The following is a 26,420-nucleotide window of genomic DNA, read 5'->3' as shown; positions in this document are numbered from 1 at the left end:
TAAGTTTACAATGTATTGCTTGCCATTTGTTCACATTTTAACTTGCAATTAGAGCATCTGGTGAGACCCGTGAACAGCTGTGATTCTTTTCATTAAGTATTTGTTGCTCATTACTCTGAAAACTGATTTTCACTTCACATTTAGGGATAGCGTTAATAGGTGCACGCTAAGAGTGCAATCATAAAGGATGGTAACAACCCTATTTTACTGCTTAAAGCGGACTGGATTCCAGGGATTTGCCCAATATAGCAAGGAAACTGGGTTAGAAGTTGGGCACAGGGGAACAGCCCTGTGGAACGTGCATCGCAGGGAGAAACAGCAAAAGGCCCAAGAGCCTGACTCACTTAAGAATGGCCAGTTGCAGATGCCAGCTGAGCTTCTCCAAGTCGCTCACTGGAAAAAATGGACTGGAGTCTCAGACCATCCCAATGTCAACTGCTGCTTTGTTTATTAGCTCATAGGACAGAATTTAGTGTCCGTCCCTAAATTGTCAATGACTTGCAGTTCAAAGTGCTAAATTAGACCCACAGTGGTGGGTCTGGAATTACATAAAGGCCGACCTACAAGCAGACCTTCCCACTTTTCCTGTTTTCCCCTGCTATCTACAATTATCTTTACAAAATTGATTCATTTCTACCTCTTCCCTGTCCTGATGTGGTATCACTGACCTGTGAGTACCAAGACCCTTAAATCCAAAATACTAAGTCCTCAATGTAAACTTGAGACATAACTGTAACACCCACATTACAAGCAATCTGCCTTACAGATAAAATTAACATTTTTCTACTTTCCACCTTGGGAAACCCATACAGGCTCTCCCTGAGTAATTATGGCTTCCTTAAATTGAATGTGTCCGTGCCAAAAATACACAAAAAGCATTTGATACAGTGGACATTCCTCCTCAGAGTGGTAATAAATGACATCTAAAGCACATAAGACTAATAAGAGAAAACAATAAAGGGGAAAGAAAGGGAAAATTTTCTGCCCTTGAAGAAATGTACATCAGCTTTTGAATGTAATAGTATTTATTGGAGCAAGGTTGTACATAGTGATGTTTGCTCCAGATAACTTGACAGCAGAACTGTGTTTGCAGTTGGATTTACTGCTTTCGATAAAAATGGTGCATTCGGGTCTGAGTGAGATTTTCATGGATACCCTGACCCTGCAGGAGATAACCAAAGTATATAGTATTCCAGTGAAGTGACACATACCGCATTCCCCACACCTTTCTCTAGTAGTGTTGCCATGAAACCACTCACTGGCAATTTTCTGCTGATTATCCGATGGCGTCACTTCACATTGTGATCTACATTTTCTGCTTTCAAGTTTCCAAAGGCAACACTTTTTTTAATTGAACATGATTTTTAAAAAATGAGAATCAATTTAAATAACCTGACTTTTTATTGCACAATAAAACTGCATATGAATTAATTATCTACCTGATTGATTTCACCTTAATTACATTTTCATTCACATTCTCTGACTCTTAAATTACCTCTTTATTTCAAATTACCACATTTAATATTTAAAGTGTATCTTGATCTTCTCATTAACTGCACTCTGCACCTATCATTGTCAATTGAATACGTTGGATCATTTAGGGATTAGAGATTAGGAAAGATAATCAGATGGCAGATCAGGTCCAACAAGACATTGGTGAGGCCACATTTGGAATGCTGTGTTTAGCTTTGGTCACACTGCTAGTGCAAAGATGTCATTTAAGGAGGGCACATTTACAAGGATTTTGCTGGGTCTTGAGGGGACTAAGTAATGAAGGACAGTAGAGCAGATTGGGAGAATGAGAGGATGAGAGCTGACATTATGGAGGTGCATAAAGGTGTATAAAATCATAAACACAAGAGGTACTGCAGATGCTTGAAATCTAGAGCGATACACACAATGTGCTGGAGGAGCTCAGCAGATCAGGCAGCATCTATGGATGAGAATAAACAGCTATTCCCATCGATAGATGCCTCTTGACCTGCTGAGCTCCACCAGTGTGTTGTGTGTATCGCCGTATAAAGTCATGAAGGGCACAGATAGTGTGAATGCATTCAGACCTTTTTCTATGGTTGGGAAATTAAGAACTAGAGGACATAGTTTAGGGTGAGATGGGAGAGACTTAATAGGACCCTGAAGGAAAATTATTTCACTCAAATGATGGTTAGTATTTGGAATAAACCTCCAGAGCAAGTGGTTGAGATAGGTACATTAAAAGACACTTGGATAGGTACATGGATAGAAAAGGTTTAGAGGAATATGGGATAAACACAGACAAATCAGACTAGCTTACATGGGACCCCAGGTCGGCATGGACCAGTTGGGCGTTCTATGCTGATTGGATCTGAATTGCTAGGATCAGATTAATGCCTTTGGTGAGCAGTGACTGCAACAACATAACAAATAGAAACAAGATTAGCCATCAAGCCCTTATGCCTGCCCCATCATTCAATGACCCAGTGGCTGATCTCAGTGTCACTTGCCTGCACCAACAGCATTATACTTTCATTTCCTTAATAGATAAAAGTCCATCCACCTCTGGCTTGATCTAAAGGCAATGGAATTTATTTCTTGAAACCCAGCAGAAACAATAATGCTTAAAGAAATGGATTTGAAAAAGGCAATTTTACACCATAATGTAATTAAATATATGTATTCATGCACAATGGCACCTCAATTAATCAATATCAAAAGTTTGTATTAAAAATGTGACTAAAAATACTGAAATAACTGTTTTTCAGATTTCCACCCACAGATCTATGCAATAAAATGAACCATGTTTCTAAATTCAAATGCAGTGAAGTTGCGGAACCACAGACTGAACAACTTATTCTCAGTCTCCTGGCCAAGCAATCTTAATCTACAAGGCCGAAATGAAAATGGCCAGGAAGCCATCAACCACAATGATTAATGAAGGATTAATGTAAAAAGTAATTAAAGTACCTTGGGCTTAATTAGTCTGTACAATAACAGAATAGTTAAGTGCCAAAAAGTTTTGTCGAGACAGTCCAAAACATATTTTATTAAAAACGGTAACTATTTATGTTCCTTAGGATAAGGAAAGCTAGTACTAGGGAATGGAACAGTTTCTATGCTTCTGACAGTATCAACGATGCTGAGATCACGTAAAAGACTCATACAAAGTTCACTCTTACTGATCCGACCAACATCACCCACTGACAAAGACTCTTCAGTGAACCAGTGGCAACAATATACCCAATTCCCACATTGTGTGGGTCAGCCGCCCATTAGTGTAGATGATAACCTACATATTTCACACTTGATATTCAGTCTGTTGGATAACAGGCTTACTTGTTTGAACTAACCAGCGAAAATAAGACCTGGTTTCTCTCTTCTTGATCCCACTCCCACACAAGTCTTGCTGCAAATAGAATGCACAGGAATAGGAACGTGCTGTGGTATCCATGGCCACAATCACAAGTTATCAGCATTAGCAGTGATACTGAGGAGGAAACAGCTGTCTCCCGACTTGTCTATCAGCAGCTGAGGCTGAGGAAGGAGTGGGCCTCAATAAAGAAAGAGCAAGGAAATCAATAGTGTTGCAGGGGGAGGCATATGTAAGCCCCCACTCAAGCTTATCTGACTGTCCTTAATCCAGGGGGTAGTGACCTAAGTGTTGTAGAATGCATTTCTTAACTCGCAATGCCAACGATGATGAAGAAAATGTGAGTCAGTACACGTTACCTGAAATACCATTAAATCATTATGCCTGTTACTGCAGTTACCAGTGATATCTTCAACCATTTACACATTTACACAACTACAATCCCAAAGCCATCAGTTTACACAGAATAGATTTAGAAGCAATCTGTCATAATAATTCAGCTTTGTCTCCATTTACAACTCCTGGGAGGAGACCACACACTGCATCTTGAACCTTGAGGTTGGCATGGAACAGCACTGAAGATTCAGCTTCAGCTTTTCTTCTGAGAAACTGCCCTCTGCCAACAATGAAAGGTTTGACAATGAAATAGTGAAAAATCCTGAGAGCTTCTCCGTACATCAAATCTGCGACTGGGTCCACGAGTGTAAGCAGTTAAGCAAAGGAACAGGAAACATGTTGCTTTAGAAAGGGGTCAGGTTAAAAGTACATTAATTTGTCAAGCAGACTTCAAGAGCAGAAGTTAAATGACTGTGGATTTGTTGAGCAGAAAAGAGAAGTTCAATGCTGCTAAGATCGAGAAGGTTGACAGTTTCAAGTTCCTTGGAGCGAACATCACCAATAGCCTGGGATCCTCTTGAAAAGAGTGAGCACAGAATGACTGAATTTCTCATACACACATGAAGGATGCAACGGTTCGACCTACAACCAGTATTTTATGCCTAAATGAAGGATAATACAACGAGATGAGGAAGGAGCTGGCTGGCGTAGACTGGGAACATGGGCTATATGGTGGAACAGTCGAGGAACAGTGGAAGACTTTCAAAGAGATTTTTCAGAGTGTTCAACAGAAGTGTATTCCAGTTAAAAGCAAGGACAGTAAGGATGGGGAAAGCCAGCCTTGGATAACGAAGGAAATAAAAGAAGGCATCAAACTAAAAGCTCATGCAGTCACCAAGAGTAGTGGGAAACTGGAAGATTGGGAAAGTTTTAAAAAGCAACTAAGAACCACAAAGCAAGCAATAAGCGAAGGGAAGATAGATCATGAAAATAAACTAGCAAAAAATATAAAAACAGATATTAAATGTTTTTTATAATTATGTAAAGTGGATATTAAATGTTTTTTATAATTATGTAAAGTGGATAAGGATGGCCTAAGTGAATGCCAATCCCTTGGAAAATGAGAAGAGGGAATTAACATTGAGTAATATGGAAATGACCAAGGCCTTGAACAAATATTCTGTGTCAGTCTTCACAGCGGAGGACACATCTAACATGCCAAAAGGAAATGTTATGTATGGAGTAAGAGTGAGGACCTCAATACAATTGTTGTCACTAATGAGGCAGTGATGAGCAAACTAGTGGGCCTAAATGTAGTCAGGTCCCCTGGTCTTGATGGGATGCATCCCAACGTACTGAAAGAAATGGCCGAAGTTATAGTAGACACGTCTGTGATAAGTTATCAAAATTCCCTGGATTCTCTGTGCATGTCCCAGTGGATGGGAAAACAGTGAAAAGGATGTAGGCAAAAGCCAGGTAACTATACGCCAGTTAGCTTAATAGCTGTAGACAGGAAAATGAATGAAGCTACCGTTAAAGAAAGAGCCAGTGTGACAACTGGATAGAAGTAGTTCCATCAGGCAGATACAACATGGATTCAGGAAGGGCAGGCCGTTTGACAAACTACCTGCAGTTCTTTTGAGATATAATAAGCACGGCAGATTAAAGGAAACAGGTAAATATAGTATACTTGGAAATCCAGAAGGTGCCACATGAAAGACCTATCCATAAGATGAAGGTACATAGAATTGGAGGTGATGTATTGGCATGTGTAGAGAATTGGTTAACCAATAGAAGATAGTTAGAATAAATGGGTGTTTCTCTGGGAGGGACTTGGGAGTGTGTGGGTTTGCAACAGGTTATCAGGAGGGTAAATGGAATGCTGGCCTTCACTGCTAGAAGGATTGAATTAAGAGCAGGGAGATCATACTAAACTATACAGGGTATTGGTAATGCCACACCTGGACTACTGCATATAGTTCTATCCTCCTTACTTGAAGAGAAATATATTGGCTTTGGAGGCAGTGCAGAGGAGGTTTACTAGGTTGATTCTAGAGATGAGGTGGTTAACCTATGAATAGAAATTGAATTGCCTGGGATTATACTCAGTGGAATTCAGAAGAATGAGTGGATCTCAGAGAAACACATAAAATTATGAAAGGGTTGGATAAGATAGAGGCAGCAAAGTTGTTTCCTGTGCTTAGAGGCTAGAGACTAGAACTAGGAGACATGATTTGGACCAATAGATTTAGGACAGAGATGAGGAGAAACTATTTTTCCCAGAGAGCCGTGAATCTGTTGAATTTTCTGCACAGGGAATCAGCAGAGGCTAAGTCACTAAATATATTTAAGAGACAGTTAAATAGATTTTTGCATAGCAGGGGAATTAAGGGTTGTGGCTAGGAGGGCGATTTTGCTTAAATGGAAGGAGGTTGCCCCGCCCCAACACACATGCTCAATGGTTATGCGATGTTATGTCGTGTTTAAATTTAGAGGAGATTCGTCAAACACCTAGAGAGCTGGTGCAGGGATAACAACTTGATGCTTAATGTCACCAAAACCAAGGAGATGATCGTCGATTTCAGACAGTCTCAGCCTGAGCACACACCCCTCAGCATCAGCGGCTCCACAGTGGAGAGTGTGGAAAACATCAAGTTCCTTGGGGTGCAGATCTCAGACAATCTCACCTGGTCCAGGAACACCACTGGGATTGGGAAACAGGCCCAGCAGAGATCGCACTTTCTGAGGAAGCTTAAACAAGCATCACTCCCCACTATCATCTTAACTACATTCTACAGAAGCGTGGTTGAGAGTGTGCTGACCTTTTGCATCACAACCTGGTACTCCAGCTGCAGTGCTGTCGACAAAAAAGCCTTGCAGAGGGTGGTTAGGGGAGCAGAGAAGGTTGTTGGGGTCTCCCTACCTTCTGTCCAAGACCTCTTACAGAGTCGATGCCTCCAGAAGACACGGTACATCATTAAAGACCCCTCACACCCTCTCCATGAACTGTTTGTTCTTCTGCCATCAGGCAAACGTTACAGGAGCACCAAAACTAAAACCACAAGGCTACTAAACAGCTTCCTCCCACAGGCAGTCAGACTGCTAAATAGCTGCTCCACCTGACTCTGCTTTGGACACTTTTAACTTGCACTGGACACTCATAACTTGATTTTAACTGACATGTGGCTGTTGTGTTTTACTATTTATTGTTATGTTTATTATTTAGTGTTGCGTTCGTTATGTTATGATTGCACTGCTCCTGGGAAACGCTGTCTCATTCTGCCCCGCAGAGCTGATGTATGGTAAGAATGACAATAAAGTTTTTTGAATCTTGAATCTTGAATCTTGTTCGATTTCTGATTCTAATGAAGATTTTCAAGCGTTACGGGGACCCTTTCTGAACTATTTTGAAAATCTTTGAATTGATATTGTTATTAAAATATAGATCTGGGCTATTATTATAAAACACTATATAGTAAAGTACTCTTTTTTTAACCAACCAGCTTTGTCTTGGTAGTGGGTGTAGATATTTTTTAAATAATATAATTAACCATATTATTGTATTTCATAATTCAATTTATTTTATTTGATTGATCATGAATATGGGATACCTTGATTGTATCAGTGTGATTTATATATAGTGCATTATGTGCTACCTTGTTTTAATTTATAATAAGTAGCCTTATGAATTCTGTATTTATGTATATGAAATTTAATAAATAAAAATATTGGGAAAAGAAGGAAAGAAAAGGCAAGTCCACAGCCAGATCTGCCATCAGCTTATTGAATGGTGGAGCAGTCTCAACTGGCCAAATTGCCTACTGCTACATACAACTTTTTCTGTTGATATCTGTATGAATAGTATGCAAGACAAGTTTTTCACTGTACATGTGAGAATAATAAATAAATTTGATAATTTACTGATTTAGAGAGAAAAAGGGAAGAGAGAGAAGAACGAGTGGGAAATGAGGGAATTGCTAAGGAAAGGGAGCCAGAAGAGAGAGAAAAGGGAAGGCGGAAGCATGAGAGAAGCTACAGATGTCAGTAATCTAGAGCAATGCTCAAATTGGTAGATGAACTCAGTGGCCCCTATGAGGGATGTGCTCGATGGTTGGGAGAGTTTTACCTACAATATACTGGTCCAAATCCACTACCTTTTGCAGGATCTTCCGCTCAAAGGCATTGGTGTTCCCATACCAGGCCAGCCAGTCAGCACACTTTCCACCACACATAAGACCATAAAACGATAAGATATAGGAGTAGAATTAGGCCATTTTGCTCACTGAGTCGGCTCTGCCATTTCATTATGGTAATCCAATTTTCCTCTCAGCCCCTTTCTTCTGCCTTCTCCACATATCCCTTCATGACCTGACCAATCAGGAATCTATCAACCTCTACTTAAATACACTTAAAGACTTGGCCTCCACAGCTGTCTGTGGCAAAGAATTCCTCCAATTTGCCACTCTCCAGCTAAATAAATTCCCTATCAACTCCATTCTAAAAGGATGCCCCTCTATCCTGAGGCTGTGTCCTCTGGTCTTAAGCTCTCCCACCATAAGAAATTCATCTTCTCCTCATCCACTCTATCATGGCCTTTCACCATTCAATAGGTTTCAATGAGGTTACCCCTCATTCTTCTGAATTCTAGTGAATGCAGGCCTATATGAGAAGGTATTTAATTCTGGAATCAGTTTCGTGAACCTCCTTTGAACCCTCTTCAGTTTCAGCACATCTTCTCTAAGATAAGGGGCCCAAACCCGCTGAGAATACTCTAAGTGAGGCCTCATCAGTGCTTTATAGTCTCAACATTACATCCTTGCTTTTATATTCTAGTCCTCTTGAAATAAATGTTAACATCACATTTTCATTCCTCTCCACAGACTCAACCTGCAAAATAACCTTTAGGGAATCTTCCCAAGTCCTTTTCACCTCAGTTTTTGTATTTTCTTTCCATTTAGAAAATAGTCAAACTTTTCATTTCTTCTGCCAAAGTGCATGACCATACTCTTCCTGATACAGTACTGTATTCCATCTGCCATTTCTTTGCCCATTCTCCTAATCCATCTAAGTCCTTCTGTAGCCTCTCTATTTTCTCAGAACTACCTTCCCCTCCATTTGCAGGTTTGTCCAGGCTATTGATGACATGCTAAATCTCTGCAGACTCCTGATGCACTTTCATGCTCTCTCTGCAATTGCACTGATATGATGGGTCCAGGTAGGTGCCAGATGGATGCCGCTGGGGAGAGGAGAGGAGTGAACAAGTGAGGGAAAGGGGCAGAGCAACAAAAATTATTTACACTCAGTTAGAAGAAAGGGGTTCAGAGTAACAAATTTCACTGACTATTTTTGATAATTATCTCAATGAAGGAATTGGGGACATTGGAAAGGTGAACCCCTTAGCTCTTTTAGTCTCTGAGGAAGCTAGCAGTAACAGTGTCAAGGATCTGGTGAGCTCAGATATTGCTCTTCAGAGGGCATTTGCTGGTAACATTCCAATTTTCCTCACAGTGGGAAAGGAAGTACGAGCCATTGTTCTCTCAACATGCATACATGTTTGAAAGTAGCATGGAGAAGAATATCAAGCAATGCTTTGCAAGAAGTGGCAAGATATGGATCATGTACAGGCAAAAGAGAATTGGTTTAATTTGGCATCATGTTCATTCAGCACAGACGTGGTGGGCTGAAGGCCTGGTCTATGTTCGATAGAGACTCTAAAGAACCTGAAAAGCAGCCAGTACTTTCCCAGCATTTATGACAAAAAGCTCTTCTCGGGCTTCCACCTTCACAATGAGGATGGCAGAGATTGTCATCGAAATGTTGGTTAAAAGCAATATCTGTGCCCAGCTGGGAGCCTGAGAAAAGTTTATTTGACTAAAGAATCTATTAAAAATTATCATTACGGCACCATCTACAGGTGCAGGAAGTACTGCACGAAGGCTTGTGTCCATCCACTATTCTAAAGCACAGCAGAGGGATAATATGAGAAAGATTGTTTGGCCCATCAAGAATGCTGCTTAACATTTCACATAAAATTTTATAGGTAGAAGTTGTGTCGTCTGGGGATGATATAATCCAGAAGCGAAGAATGAGATGTAAATCTTGTGGTTATAGCTGTTCTATTAACAAGGAAATAGAAGTAACCAATTTACGTGACTGTAAGGAATGGAGAGAACAGAAAACAAAGAAAAGGAAGAAAGGATTTGCAGTCGCATTATACTAAAAACTAGCTCAAGCTAGAAAGAAAAAGGCCATTCCTTTGATGAGAAGTAACCAATGAAAAAATGAGGTTCAGTGCTGAGCTGTATCTTTTCTCTTTATAGCAAAGGAGAATGAGAGATGTCTAAGATGATAAGATGCATGGATAGAGTGGAGAGCCAGTGCCTTTCCCCTTGGGTGGCGATAGCTAACATGAAAGGTGATTAGAGGAAAGTAAGGGGGGGGTTGGTAATGTCAGATGTAGTTTTGTTTGTACAGAGCGTGGTAAGTGCCAGGAACCACACTGCCAGGGGTGGTATTAGAGGCAGATACATTGGGGACTACTAAGAGACTCTTAGATATGCACATTAGTGAAAGAAAAATGGAGAGTTAGTGGGATGGAAGTATTAGATTTGTCTTGGAGCAAGTTAAAAGTTCAGCACAACGTCGTGGGCCAAAGTGCCTGTGTACTCTACTGTACTGTCCTATGTTCTATGATACAGACTGCAGTGAAACTTGCTGAAAATACAGGATTAGCCATACTACAATTACTGAAAATTCACTGAACAATTGCACAAAATATAGGTCATTATAGAAAATATAAGCAAACCTAAAATAGGTTAAACTACAAGAGAAAAAACAATTTTGGATTCTTATCCAACAGTGGAATCTATGCACTGTCTCCCTGACTAAGGGAACCCATCCAACAAATCACATGAGTCAACGCCAACAAGTTAGAATCCCCTTGTCCCAATATCAATGGTCCATAAGCTATTCTTCTGTGCTTCAGTGCTGTAAGTATTTCAATTATAAACAAAAATGACAAGGGTTTTATAAAATGTTATGAGATATTTTAATAACTGGAAAAGCTACAATAGCTATCTGAGCAAATGGACTTTGGCTCAAATTCATTTTGATTCACTTACCTTTAAGCTTTGTTGCAAATTACATGCTGATAAGCTGATTTATAATAATTTTGTCTTTGAATCCATTCATCAGGTCATCTGGCATAGTAATGCCGTTCAGGAAAATGTTACTATTTCATTTGCTCACAGTCCATTTCCAAATGCCCCTTGTCCAGATACTCATCACCTACCTTCGCCACTGTGTCACTCCCCCACACCGTCCCCCCCCCCCCCCGCAACAACTGTGAAAGTGTTCCTGGTCATCCGACATGCTACAAATGGCTTGTTTTAATTTAGCACTTTCTAAGTCCGCCACTTTTCATGCTTGATGAAACATTGTCTCTCTCTCTCTCTTTCTGGATTATTTTGAGACCAATACTCCCAACAACAGGGGAAGGGGCAGATGTATACAAGAGATGAAGATCTAGCACTAATTGGCTTCAGATGGAAGTTCAGAAATACTGTAGGTATAAAATATATATATGTAATAAAATCCCATAAAAATTGTCAAAGAACTTCAAATCAAACAAAATGAATAACTTTATCTGACACTTCGTTTTTAATTTTGGATTGTGTAAGCAAAATTTGAAGGACGCAGCAAAAATTAAAGGTAAAATAAATGCTGCTTAGTCAGTGAATTAAAACATTTTTGGACTGGTATGTCTCAGTGAGATAATTCTGTTTATTAGCAAGGTTAACAAAACTTGCATGAATCGTACTACTTTGCTCCCACTCCTTTAATTTTTTTTCATTCAGTTGCATAGAGGTTAGGATGTCCACAAGGCATCAATTCCCGTCTAACTCTGACGGATGCCATTTCTGAAGCTAGTTAAGATGCATGATAGTGGATCTGGAGACACATGCATACCATGCCAGATAAGGGTAACAGATTTGCCTTCCAGAAGGACATCAGTGAACTGCATGAGTTTTTAACAACAACCTGATTGTCAATCATCATGACTGGTCCTAACGATCCGGTGGCACGGTTAGCGCAACGCTATTACATTGCCAGCAACCCGGCTTTAATTCCACACTGTTTGTCAGGAGTTTGTACGTTCTCCCCAGGCCTGCATGGGTTTCCTCTGCGTGATCCAGTTTCCTCCCACATTCCAAAGGCGTTCGCGATAGAGGTTAATTGGTCACAAGCATGTAACCATGCAGCGTGGACTATTTGGGAAGGACATTCCTGGCACCATCCTGCACCTCTACATAAATAAATAAAATTATATTCCATAAATTCACTTTGCTGCTGCAGTGGAATTCCTACTGTTGTCAGTGGATTAATAACCCAGGCCCCCAGATAGGAGTCCAGCAACTTGTTATTATATTCTAACAGCTTAATAAAAAAAATCCACAGTGATAACTAACTTATCAGTCCCTACAAAACAGAGAAATTTTTAAAAATACAGTTTATATTTGGAATAACATTGCACCTCTTATTCATTTCATCTGAAGAGAAAACGGAAGACCCCAGCCAATCTGTAATTTTTGAAGAGTTATGTTCCTTGAATATATTTTGTAAGCAAGTACCCAATTGGTTACATATGTACCCAAGTATGTAAATCAAAAGGAGTGGGCAAAATCTGTTATGGGCATTCCAGTTCAGTGAAATGCTAATATGGGGAATGTATACACTGAAATGAATAATTGCTTTGTAAGATAAAGAATTGCGCCCAAAAGAGTCAATAAGAGATTAAGCAAAAATTCATATTTGTAGTTACTATATATTGTTCAGCCTATCAGGCTAGTTACTTCTGATTCATGCATGACCGTTAATTTCTCTCTTAAGCAACCTGTTAATCCCTTACCAGATGAAGTTATCACCTTCTCACCTAGAAAGGTGAGTGATGTGAAATATCTCTCCGATCTTCTATTAACTTTCAACTCATCCAACTGAAATCTACTAGTGCAGCGATTTCAGAGCAATGGGCTGTTTAAATTGTTCTGGAAAAAAATAATTCTGCAAGTTTGCTTCAGAACAATCTGACAATCTCCTGCAATAATCAAAACTTGTCATTAATATTTGTGAGTATTCTTCTGAAACTATTCATTTTAAAGGTCTATGCATTTTGGTCATTTACAGAAATGCTTCAACTAATGACTTAATTTTTCATAATGGTGCAAAAGACGCAAAGAGGCCACGAGATTATTTGGAGGCTGAATGAGTGTAAGTACGGTAGATAGATTGTACCACGGTAGGGCAGCAGTTAATACAATGCTAATACCGCTCAGGTTGTCAGATTTCTGAGTTCAATCCTGATGACCTCCGTAAGGAGTCTGTACATCCTCGCCGTGAAATGCTTGGGTTTCCACCAGACCCTCCAGCTTCCTCCTATAGTTCAAAGGTGTAAAGGGTATGTTAACTGGTCATTGTAAATTTCTCCCAGGATTAGGTTAGGGTTAAACCAGGGTTGTCGGGGACTGCTGGGCCGTGTGTGCAGATCAAAGGGCTTTTTCTGCACCATATCTGGATAAAATAAAAATACATGCTTAAGGCAGTACAACGTGGATAAATGTGAGATTGTTCACTTGGTCTGGAAGCCTGAAAGACTGAGCTTTATTGAAGTGGTGACAGATTGGGAAATGGGTTCCGATTGTCTTTGTACAACTAACACTGAAAACATAAGAGCAAATGAGAAGGCCAATGATATCCTGGCCTTCATTGCAAGAGATTCAGTACAGGGGCAAGGAAGTCCTACTACGTTTATGCAGCGCCATTAAGGAGAGGAAGTTTCCTATACTGGACCAGAACAGAGGGAGGTCCAGTTTGAACAGACATAAGGAGTAATTTCTTTAGCCTGTGAAATTCAATGCCACAGAAAGCTGTGGTGGCCAAGTCATTGGGTATATTTAAAGTGGAGGTTAATAGGTTCTTGATTGGTAAGGATGTCAAAGGTTACAGGGAGGGATAATAAATCAGCCACCATAGAGTGGTAGAGCAGACTCAACAGGCCAGATGGCCGAATTCTGCCCCTATTTCTTATGGTCTTCTATCTGGACTACTGTGTGAAGATGTAGTCACTTTACCTAAGATATGCATGCCATGGAAGAAGTGCATCAAAGTTTTACCAGATTAATTCCTAGGATGATGGGACACATTAAAATGTACAAAATTCTGAGGGACAGGCTAGATGCTTGGAGTAAAACACTTAGTTAGAACTAAGAGCAGCCTTTCAAGCAAGCTTAAACAAAGACTGCCATTTAATAATCACAGTTACCAAAACCTACAGAGAGAAAACATGGAAAGCATTGTTATGTTGCTAACTTGGGAAGGAAAAATGTATCCAAATAAAGTCTCCTCATATTGCAGGTATGATATTTTATTTACATTCAAAGAGGCCAAGCACTAAGTTGTCCACATTAGGCTCATCTGTGCTAGGAATGGAATTTTGCACTACAGAAGTTGGAGACAAAATCTACAAGCCTGCCTGGCACTAAACTCAAGTATCTTCCTGGAAAGGCAAAGAGAACAATTGGATATTCTCGCACTGCCCTCTAAACACCGGCTGTTACACATCAAGTCTTGTGCATCGTAATGATAATGAGTGGGCTGATAATGAATGACTCATTGTCATTTGTGCAAGTGTGATATAATTTTCTGGCATCAAACTCTTTCCTGACTTCAATTACAAAAGACCTGGTTGTAATTTTAAGACCAATCACCCTGAGCTCCCAACCAACAGAAATAGCCATTTCTCTTATTACCCCACTACTCTCCCTTCGTATTTTAAAAGCTTCAACCACATTATCCTCTTAGTCATCTAAACACTAATGAATACAACCCAGTTTCTGTAACCTTACCTTATTATTCTAGTCTTCGAGTAAAGGTTCTTTTAAACGTGCACAAACTTACATTGCAACCATAGTAGAAGCTTGGATTATTGAACTAAACTTAAGATTCAAAAACATTCCATAAACAGGATTAAAATTAAAGCTATCCTGGGACTGCTAAAAGATCTCAAAAGCATCTCCTCAGTTTCAACACAACAATGACCTGGTTGCACTCCAATATTGATGAAAATACTAACATTATACATTCAAATACTGCCAGCTTACTGACCACAACAAATCACGTCAACTGAGCAGCAAACATCAGGCATCAGCAATCACAACTAAATATATCAATGCAGCAATAATTGGTGAAGAAAATGTAACTCAAAATTTTTAAAGTTATCGACTCTACGTCTGGTCAATTAACAAAACTGAAGATATTTGTTCAATTTTGGTTTTTTCAGTATGACAGACTTTTTAGTATACACACTTGGTTATGCAGCCTCTGTTAACCTTCTCTTCCCCTCAGTAAAACACTGTAATTCTTAGTGGTCCTTAATATGAAATTATTAAGAATAAGCAATGCAGGAAAATAATTAAGTGGACAAAATAAATTTCAGAAAATAGAATTATGCTTGAGGACAAACTTGTTGAATTGTATGAAGAACAGACAGCAAGAGAAAATACATCATACATGGACACTAGTTTCCACCCAAGTGAAGAGAGACTATAAGACCATAAGACAAAGGAGTAGAAGTCAGCCATTCGGCCCATCGAGTCTGCTCCGCCATTTTATCATGAGCTGATCCATTCTCCCATTTAGTCCCACTCTCCCGCCTCTTCACCATAACCTTTGATGCCCTGGCTACTCAGATACCTATCAATCTCTGCCTTAAATACACCCAATGACTTGGCCTCCACTGCTGCCCGTGGCAACAAATTCCATAGATTCACCACCCCCAGACTAAAAAAATGTCTTCCCATTTCTGTTCTGAATAGGCACCCTTCAATCCTTAAGTCATGCCCTCTCATACTAGGCTCCCCCATCATGGGAAACAACTTGGTCACATCCACTCTGTCCATGCCTTTCAACATTCGAAATGTTTCTATGAGGTCTCCCCTCATTCTTCTAAACTTCAAGGAATACAGTCCAAGAGTGGACAAACGTTCCTCATATGTTAACCCTCTCTTTCCCGGAATCATTCTAGTGAATCTACTCTGTCCCTTCTCCAACGTCAGCACATCCTTTCTTAAATAAGGAGATCAAAACTGCCCACAGTACTCCAAGTGAGGTCTCACCAGCGCCTTATAGAGCCTCAACATCACATCCCTGCTCCTATACTCTATTCCCCTAGAAATGAATGCCAACATTGCATTCGCCTTCTTCACTACTGACTCAACCTGGAGGTTAACTTTAAGGGTATCCTGCACGAGGACCCCCAAGTCCCATTGCATCTCAGAACTTTGAATTCTCTCCCCATTTAAATAATAATCTGCCCATTTATTTCTTCTGCCAAAGTGCATAACCATACACTTTCCAACATTGTATTTCATTTGCCACTTCTTTGCCCATTCTTCCAATCTATCCAAGTCTCTCTGCAGACTCTCCGTTTCCTCAGCACTACCGGCCCCTCCACCTATCTTCATATCGTCAGCAAACTTAGCCACAAAGCCATCTATTCCATAATCCAAATCGTTGATGTACAATGTAAAAAGAAGCGGCCCCAACACGGACCGCTGTGGAACACCACTGGTAACCGGCAGCCAACCAGAATAGGATCCCTTTATTCCCACTATCTGTTTCCTGCCAATCAGCCAACGCTCTATCCACGTATGTAACTTTCCCGTAATTCCATAGGCTATCTTGTTAAGTAGCCTCATGTGTGGCATAATTAAACACAAGTGGTTAGAGGGGAAAGAGAATGGGGATTAAACAAGGTTACTCAGAATAGTCAGTGGCAGAGATGGGCCTCTGAATGTCTCTAACTATACAGAATAATTTTGTTTAATTGTGTCCTGGGTCAACTTCAGCTGGTCTTAAGGCAATCTGGATCAGGGAGTTTCTGAATTTTCAAAATAAAACTGAACATGTAAGTATGGCAAAATGAAGATTGAAGAAGCAGGATGAGGCTACAAAGAAGAAGGGAGAAAGAACAAAAGATAGAAAGACAAAGGTCACATTCCTTTATTTTTGAAGTTGAATTATAAAACAAAAAACCGAGGGAACTGAGGATTCAAGTTTACAACATTTTAAAGCAGTAACTCAACTGACTCAACTTAATGGATTGTGGGTTTTATGAAAAGAGTTGGAGTATATAAAAATCAGTAAGTATTAATCAATCCACATAGAATCTTGATCAGCACACTTCTGAGGTGATGTTCAGAGGCTCTGTGTTAGGAACAATACCAGAGCCACTTGATTAGTTGAAAGAAAATATATGTTTGTTAACAGTTAACACAAAGCTTTACAGCATCGATGATCACTGACCCGGGTTCACTTCCCGTTGCTGTATATAAGGAGTTCTCCCCCTGAGCGCATGAGCTTCAGGTGCTCCGGTTTCCTCCTGCGTTCCAAAAATCAAGGTTATGATTGGGGTTAGTGAGTTGTGGGAGCACTATGTTGGCGTTGGAAGCACAGCTACACTTGCAGGCTGCCCCCTATACAATCCTCGCTGATTTGATTTGATGCAAACAATGCATTTCACAATATGTTTTGGTGTTTCGATGTACATGTGACAAATAAAGCTTATCTTAAAGATCTTTTGAATTTCTATCTTGTGTTCCTTATTCTAAAGCAATGTTGGATAATACTTGATAGGAAATTAAATTTAACATCCGTTGCAAAGTAAACCTTGGTGCTTGAGTAACAGTTCACAGAGTCAGTTGATGTCAGTCACACATTTCCCCAATAAGCTTGAGGGTTCAAGTGGCACTGTACAGGCTTATGCCAGTAATCTAGTGTATTACCTAGTGAGGTGTCTGGGGTGTCAGGGAGGGGTAGCACCTCTGGTGGGGGAACATGTCGCGTCCTTTTCAGGGTGGTTAGTCCACCTTTGGTCCCCACCTGGCACTCAGCTCTCACCTGTGGCTCCCCGTAGCTGTTTGCATGCCACAGCAGCCACACCCCAGGCAACGGCTTCGACAAGCCGGCTAAACCAGGTGAGGGTAGCCGACGGGTCTCAAACCCTCGGTGTGATAGGGAGTTGTCTATCCCAGCATGTGAAGACAGACTCCGGCGGATTGAGCGGACGAGACCTATGGAAGGTCCAACGGTCAAGAAGGCGGTCTCTGCAAGCGTCGTGGAACGTGTAGAGCAGGACAAGACACAGAAGACGTCCTGGTCATCCACTGCTCCTAGTCCCATCTCCAGCTGTCTAGACTCTGTCTTGCCACTGGATCCAGATGGGAATTGGGGAGAGAGAGTGAGGCTGACGCTGTGCAACTCTCCCTCACTTAAATCCAAATCACGCGCTAGTCTCAACACCATCATAATGGTGTCGAGGTCCTCATCGACATCAGCGATGGACGAACAACACCTAGTGAGGGAGTGATGCCCCAATGGACATACCAACTTACAGATCAATCATTAAGCCAGGGCTCCACCTCTCTTCTCTGATGATGTAAAAGATTTAATGTCACTTTCTGACACAGTGTTACAGAGTTCTCCCAGTGAGCCGATTATTATCTTTTTAAAGTGATTTAAACTGGTTATTATAAACACAAATGCTAATCCTATGATTTCATGTCACAACAATAGCTACTCTTCAAAACTATTTTCCTGGCTGCAAAGTATTATGTGTGAGTCAAAGGCAAGAATGCTACTGCATAAACGTTAAATGCTTATTCTTACTATTCAAAACCTTTTATGCAACACAAATATAAGATTAACCTTCTCACTCCCCAAAATGCTTCTCAAGAAAACACGTGCATGGATCCCTCTACATCAATGCTTATTTGATTCAAAGAGCAATCTTTAAAAAAACTCCTGAAATAAAATGGCATTGCAAATTAACAGTTTGAACATTTATGCTCATTATCAGTACAAATTGTCCTGTAAGTACATTTTAGGAATTCAATGGCATGTAACTAGATTATTAAATTGTCCTTATCAGTCTATTTGCAGTGCACAGAGTTCTTATCACATGAATATTTTCCTAAGACAAACAGTTTCAAACTCAAAAGAACCTAAAGAAACATGAAGTAAATATCATAAAAAGAAAACAAGCCAAAGTCAACATCGTTTCTAAGTAATTAAATTTAAATTTAAACTGCTGTTATAAAATTCAATTTTTAAATTTAAAAACAGTGGATTTGGTTAATTGGAGCATCAGGGTACCCCTTATTTGGGACAACAAAAATTAATCAAGAAAATAGCTGGATTCCCGTCATGTATTTGGATACTACACCACTTAATTGGGACAGGACAGTGTTGGTGAACAGCTTCCATCTAGCATCAGTCATGTGCACTCACGTGGGCGTTAGACACAACGCTGCTTCGAGCAAATAAGTTTTAAACAGTGTGTGTTTGTGTTCAATGTGCAGCGATTTTTGTCACTGATGTTTGGCAAGGAATAATCTGTAAGATAATTCAGAACTGTTTTGCTCACTGGGGTTTCAAGCATTCAGGCTTGGACATGTCAGAAATGGCCAGGTGCAAAAATGAAACGATTTCACTACTTCAACAAATTAGAAGCTACAAAGAATTTGAAGGTATCGACAATCATCTTGAATATTACAGTGAAAATGAAGATTTGGAGAATGCAATTATCAATAGCATTGTATGAAGGCAGTCCATTATCTGCACTGGGTATCTGCGCTGATTTTGTTCATTTACAGTAAAGAGAACGTGATGCGGATGACTTCCTCCGTCAATTATTGTAAGGAATTAATACACGGTTTTATAGTATTGTTATTGTTCTAATTTATTCTGTATTTCATTTAAATACATAATTCGTTAATCAGTTTGTCTTTTTTATACCATTTTAACTATTTCCATGAAACTGCGGCTAATTAGGGCAGCCGCTTAATTCAGCCAAAATGAACTGGTCTCCATATATTCCAATGAACCGGAATCCACTGCATTTTAAAATGCCAGTTTATTATACTAGTTCCATGTTGTAGCCTGTATTCTTTGGATATTCAAGGTTTTGTTGCTTATTGGAGTATATTATGTTACGCATCAACTAGCTTTGATTTAAATATTGAATATTTTAAAGATGTTCATGCACTTGCTCATCGATAATTGAAATACAATTTATCATGCACATAACAAAAGCTAAGCACATTTTACCATGCTATTCTCATTTACGATCAACAATTTTTAATCTCAAAACAGCCTTATTTCCTTTTGTAAGGCAAATGGATTTCAAAGCCATGTTTTGCCTTGTAGTGGCATACCAAGAAAATCCAAAAAACCATGTTCTCTTCGCCTTTTCATTTCTCCTCTTGTACACACGTGGCTTCTGGCTCCTTCTCTCCCTTATTCATGGCACTCGTCAGCTTTTCCAATATCTTTTCCTCCACTGAACTAGTTTGCTTCAACCTCAACCAACTAACCTTCATTGACAAATACAGGGGTTCCCAACCTGGCATCACATAGCCCTCAGTTGATGGTTGGGGTCCATGGCATAAAAAAAGGTTGGGAACCTCTACTCTAATAGATTAAGCACCATCCTCCTACAGTTCCAATTTGACAACATACGTTAAAAAGTCAATTAAAACATATTTATCTAGAACAGAGTCAATAAAGTGTACATTCTTTTTACTTTAGCTATATTATTTCTGAGGATTTTACACAAGTTTGCTGATGAAGTGGAAAAGGAAGCACATTGAATCTGATAGTAGAGAGGATTTATCCTTTACAGATAAATCAATGCATCTAAACAATATGATTAGTGATATTATCACCACAAATTATGAGCTTACACTGTAGCTGAAGTGGGTTGATTGAGTAAAACAAAGACAGTCCAGAGTTACTGTCACATCTCTTGGCAGATTATTAAAACACATAATCAGATGACAAATAGTTGAGATAGATGTGGGGGTCTAAGGCCTGCAATATATATTTGTCACGAGCCTATTCTCTGAGGAAGTCAATGAGACCAATACAGTTTGGTACCAACAGCGTCTTAGGAGTTGCCAGTCAGTATTGAACTCAATGTAGGACTGCCTTCTGGACTCCAGCTCTGGATTTTTCCTCGGGGTTTACTCCCGAGGCCTTCCCCAATAGTGGGTATAGCCACAAGGTAGTGAAGGCTTGAGATCAGAATCTTCCTTCTCCTAGAAGTGCTGCCAACCACGGCTGATAAGCCCCATCTGCCCGAAGCGACTGGCTTTAAAGCACCAGAGACCCACCTTTGCTCCTTCTCCTGTCAGTAGAAATGGTTCTGCCAGGCTCAGTAGCTCAACCACACGTGAAGGCCAGAAGCTGGGCTTAGTTGTCAGAGGCTATTTGAGGGGCACGCCATTGAGAGCTTTTAATTGGTACTGGGAGCTTATTCCCATTACCACTCCCGGCTATAACAACCTTAAGGAACACGTCACCATATACTACCCTGAAATCCATTTTCTTGCAGGCATTCACAGTGGACCGAAGAAATATAATCAAATCAATGAAAATCTACTCACAAAGGCCACCAAAGTTCGAAAGAAGACCAAGTGTGCAAACACAAAAATGAAACAAGTAATAATAAATAAATATTACAGAGAAGATAAATTGTAGGGTCCTCGAAAGTGAGTCCATAGGTTGTGGAACCAGATCAGTGTCTAGAGGGAAATATGGTGATGTACTTGTGAGCTAACATTTGGCTTTAATGATAAACGTTAATGCAATGTTTGTCAGAGGTCTGTTCACCATATCACAACAGCACTAACCTCATCAGCATGTTGGTGATATTATCAGTGTCAGTTCTTGGTGAGAGGGTGCTGTAAGCTCAGTGAGGAGAGTGAAAGTATCAAGGCAGATACTGTAATGGTGGGTCACCAGTTAGCAAAAAAACCATACACAATTCAGAAGGGTAAGCGGCTAGTGGACCATGAATTCTGGAGACAAGTAAAATGGTCCACGGTCTGTGTTAAAATCCCTTGGCGAGAGAAATGAGCACTGAGGAAGGGGCCATGAAAGAAGATTTCACCTACATACGAGGGGTGATTGATAAGTTCGTGGCCTAGGGTAGAAGGAGTCAATTTTAGAAAATCTAGCACATTTATTTTTCAACATAGTCTCCTCCTACATGTAGACAACTTCGTCCGGCGGTTGTGGAGCTTACGGATCCCTTCCTTGTAGAAGTGGTCCACAGCAGGGGTGATTGATAAGTTTGTGGCCTAAGGCAGAAGGAGATGAGTTACTAACTTCAAACTTTCTGCATTTTCACTCAAAGAGTTGAACTGCACGTGCATGTAACGAGAGCGTCTTGGACTTCCAGGTGGTCCACAACAGGGGTGATTGATACGTTTGTGGCCTTAGGTAGAGGAAGATGAGTTATACAGATTTTGTTGCATGCACATACAGTTCAACTCTGAGTGAAAATGCAGAAAGTTTGAAGTTAATAACTCATCTTCTTCTACCTTAAGCCACGAACTTATCAATCACCCTTGCTGTGGACCACTTCTGGAGGTCCAAGATGCCAACTTGTACAAAAAAGGGATCCGTATGCTACATGACCACTGGACTAAGTGTGTAAATGTAGGAAAAATAAATGTGCTAGGTTTTCTAAAATTGACTCCTTCTACCCTAGGCCACAATCTTATCAATCACCCCTCGTATTTGGCTTAGAATTGATTAAGATGGGGATAGAGAGGGACAAAGATGAGGCCACTGCTGTAGACTATTCAGTGAAAGAAATAAGGGACTGAAAGTGCTGAGGAGTAGTTAGATTGTTTTGTTTGAAGTTTATTTCATTTGAAGGCTGAAAACCCAGTGTTTTCCTCCACAGATGCTGCCTGACCAACTGAATATCTCCAAGATGTGTTTCTTCAGATTCCAGCAGACACAATCTCTTGTGTCTTCAGCATACCCAGCTTGTTTATCATTTTATGGAAACAGTTATGTTTTACACACAACAAAATGACACATTGTTATGAAATCATACTTACACTTTATTATTTTATTTTATTGAGATACAGCGTGGAATAGGCCCTTCTGAGCCTTCATGTTGTACTGCCCAGTAACCCCTGATTTACCCCTAGCCTAATCACGGGTCAAGTACACCTTTGGCCTATGGGAGGAAACCGGAGCACCTGGAGGAAATGCACGAGGTTACATGGAGAACATACACAATCCTTACAGGCAGTGGCGGGAAATGAATCCAGAACACCTGTACTATAAAGCATTGTGCTAACCACTAAGCTACCACATCGCCATTTTACACATACTTACTCCATGCAATGGAAATCAAGGGGCAATTGCTTAACATAGCATACGATTATTGATCTAAAATTTATGAACCATCACCAGAAATTACTTTTATTTCTAAGAATACCAAGAGCAATAACAGTGAGAAGCCTCAAGCTAGCTTGAAGCACAGAGAACTGGTACATCAGTTCCTTGACACAATTCCCACTCGGCTCCAAGCTTGAAAACAAGCATGAGTGCGGGGAAAACTTAATTGCTTTCATCTTGAAGTTTTGTGAGGGAGGGCATCTCCATCAAGGACCAAAGAAAATCATCTTTCTGCACACCGTCAAATATTACATCAAACCTCATCAATCTAGGCTTCGTTCCCTTGCATCTTTGCTGTTCAATCCACTCAGATCATTGAGAATTTAGTTTTAAAGTCAACGCAGTGGGAATCCTTGAGGAACAAAAAAGGATGCAGACACGCCAAGTTGAGTGTATCACCAGAGTGTTTCCAAGGTCACTGGTAGATTTGCAGATTCCTGTTCCCCGGTGGCAAAAAGGTGCTAATTTTATGCATGATAGGTGATGATTACTTGACAAATAAAAAGTGAATGCAATTATAAAGAGGAACATTTTCACATGTTCATTTGTCATGCCTACAGTATATACTTATCAATGCCCAATGCATGATAGGTGATGATTACTTGACAAATAAAAAGTGAATGCAATTATAAAGAGGAACATTTTCACATGTTCATTTGTCATGCCTACAGTATATACTTATCAATGCCCAAGGCATGCATATTGGCTGACAAGAATAAAAAATATGAAAAGCAGGAGAAACATTGTTGGTAAAATTTAACCAGATTTCAGTATATTTACTTTTTATACCTGCATATTTTAAAAGAGGTTTTACATATTTAACCTACATTATTGACTGATAAACCAAGCACGATGTCGGATTTTAATAGACACTTTGAGAAGCCACCTCATTTTCAGCATTGTTCTCCCCCAAACTGGCCGGTGTTTATAGAGATGATTTACAGGATGGCAATTTTAAACGTTGAAAAGCGGTTTCTAGTGATTTCTGCCTCAACTGTAAAGCAATGCTAATAACGTTCATCCAAATAAAATAAAACGATCTATCTCTGCTGCGTCCAGTTTTCTTCAGCCTGAGCATCTGTCATTTAATATTCCAAACACACGCCAGAGGTTATGAAGATTTTACTTGCAGATCTTTAAAAGATTCTGGTTCAAGGTAATTTCACTAAGTTTGGTAAAATTTGGGTCGGGGTGCGGGGGGGGGCGGGGGAAGAGGGGGCTACCCGCACCGAAACCTTCATTAGTTTCGCCTTGCTTGCGTGATCTAATTGCTGCCAAGTATTGCAGCGTTGGTGTTGCTTTGAACATACGGCAGAGGACGAAAACTTCTAACTCAATAAGCATTCCAATTATGTACGGTCCTCTACTTTCGTGGGGTCGTTATTCACCCCGACCCTCAGAAACTAGTAAATATCCAATCTAAAGTCCCTAAATGTTGGCACAGAAGCACAGACGTCCCGTTAAAAGATACGTGCGCATGACATGCCAAATCCAAATCCAAAACACTAGCACTTTACAACTCGTTGTTTAATGATCAATTTTAAATAAATTCCACTCATTTTGACATTACATAGATTATGTGTTTTGCACAAGCAGGTATCTTTGAGGAAAGTGATCAGCATTTAGGTTGGACAGTCAAACACAAACGGCCATTCTGCTTTGGCAGTCGATGTTCTGTGGAAATTAACTGCATCGGCTTACGACAGAACACAACACCAGCAAAAGCGACTAAACAAGAAATGGATCGGTTGTTACAATTGGCTTGCAAGGCAGATGTTTGCAGCATGGGAAATGGGACAACTGCATTGCTTATAAACTGAGCTATCATCGGCAGAGACGGTGACCGTATGTGTGTCTCTGCAGCATGAAACACGCTCATTAGAGCAACGCCGAGCATCAAACCTTACCTCTGTCCATCTGACACAGCCCAGATCACCGGAGGCATTCTCTGACAGGCTATCAGAATTAACAGCATTCCACCAACTCTTTCAGTAGCCTCGCGCTGTCTTTTGGCGGGGGGGGGGGTTAAAATAACACAGCAGCACTAACTCCAGCCAATGACAAAATTAAATTAAACACATTTGCTGATTGTCACATCATCTTCACTGGGGACATAGAGGTGTCTTCAACAAGAGGAGGAAGGGCAGAGGACACTTCATTTATGCTAATATTTTCCCTCAAAATGCAGAAAACAGTAAAAGCTGATAACATAATTAAATATGAAATCACTGCGAACGGAGCTAAAAGCATGCAGTTGGTGTCAGCGCATCAGTAAGTGCAGTGCAACACTAATACCCATTGATTCAAATGCGGCTGATATAAATCCACGCGTGTACCTCACTGCCCTTTACCGTGGCCGAGGTGTGATTATTTAATGGACGGGGAAGGAGTGAAGGTAAGGGGTAAGTATAAATAATAACTGGGTACTTACAGTTCGCAAGAACTGGATTTCGTCCTCTCCTTCTCCCACCTCAGCCATGGCTGCAGAGGAACCGGGAGAGAAGCTGTAGTTCGCTGCCTGTCTGCTGGATTACGGGCTCCTATTAACAGAAGAGCTGCAAATCCTTTGCGCTCTCTCTCTCTCTCCCCCTCCCTCTCTCCCTCCCTCCCTCGCTCTCTGATCGCCTCTCTCCAGCTCAGAAATACTGTATTGGTGTGTATGTGGGTCGAGAACGCGCCTGCCTGCTGGTGGGCGTGCGCGCGTTCGCGCACTGGCGCGCCCGCCTTCCCTCCCCGTCACTCTCTCTCTCTCTCTCTCTCTATCTCTCTCTCTCGCTCCCTCCCTCCCTCCCTCTTCTCTGCTATGCTTTTAAACTTTGTCGCAATGTAAAGCGCCGCTCAGGAGACCTCATCCGCAGTGAGGAAGGACCTGCAACGCAGGCAGGTGGGTCTCCCAACCAACCACAACTCCACCACAGCAAGTCCTCTTTGGTTGGAGGGGTGAAAGGTTACCGGGGCTGAGGGTTATAAATCACGGAAACAGGCCCTTCGGCCCAGCTTGTGCGTTCCCAACAAGAAACCTTCCGAACTACAGAAACAGACAGTCAGCGGAAGGAACTCAGCGGGCCCAAGAGCTTCTGTGGGAGGAAAGGTATTGGTCATCTTCCGGGTGAGAACCCTGCAGCAAAACTGATCCTGGTCCTGTTTTTGGTTGTCACACGGGAAAGGTAAATAATTCTTCCCGCCCACCGATACAGTACAGCTTGGCCCTCTTCTTCCAGCAGATTGTTTGTTGCACCAGATTACAGCATCTGCAGTCTCTGGTGTCCACAGGTAAAATAATGCCTTTTGCTTACCCTTAGCCCATATCCATCGAAACCTTCCTAAACTGTGCTCTTATCCAAATGCCTTATGTTGTTACTGTACCTGGCTCAAACCAGTTCCTCTGGGAGTTTATAACATGTAAGCATCGGACTCTGTGTGAAGA

At 40.7% G+C, this 26,420-nt stretch overlaps 1 protein-coding gene across 1 annotated transcript in view; it reads right to left on the bottom strand.

Annotated features, from left to right (window-relative positions):
• ryr2a (ryanodine receptor 2a (cardiac)) overlaps positions 1–25,565 on the bottom strand; it is an 801,439-nt gene extending 775,874 nt beyond the window's left edge. Inside the window, exon 1 of the mRNA XM_063055593.1 lies at positions 25,425–25,565. Within this exon, the coding sequence (XP_062911663.1) occupies positions 25,425–25,472 (48 nt within the window). The 5' untranslated portion in view covers positions 25,473–25,565. The remainder of the gene's footprint in view (positions 1–25,424) is intronic.
• Positions 25,566–26,420: the final 855 nt, after the last annotated feature.

The sequence above is a fragment of the Mobula hypostoma genome, chromosome 8 (assembly GCF_963921235.1).
Source record: "Mobula hypostoma chromosome 8, sMobHyp1.1, whole genome shotgun sequence".
NCBI lineage: Eukaryota > Metazoa > Chordata > Chondrichthyes > Myliobatiformes > Myliobatidae > Mobula > Mobula hypostoma.
Note: the sequence above shows the minus strand (reverse complement) of the source record. Positions and strands in the feature narration are given on the sequence as shown.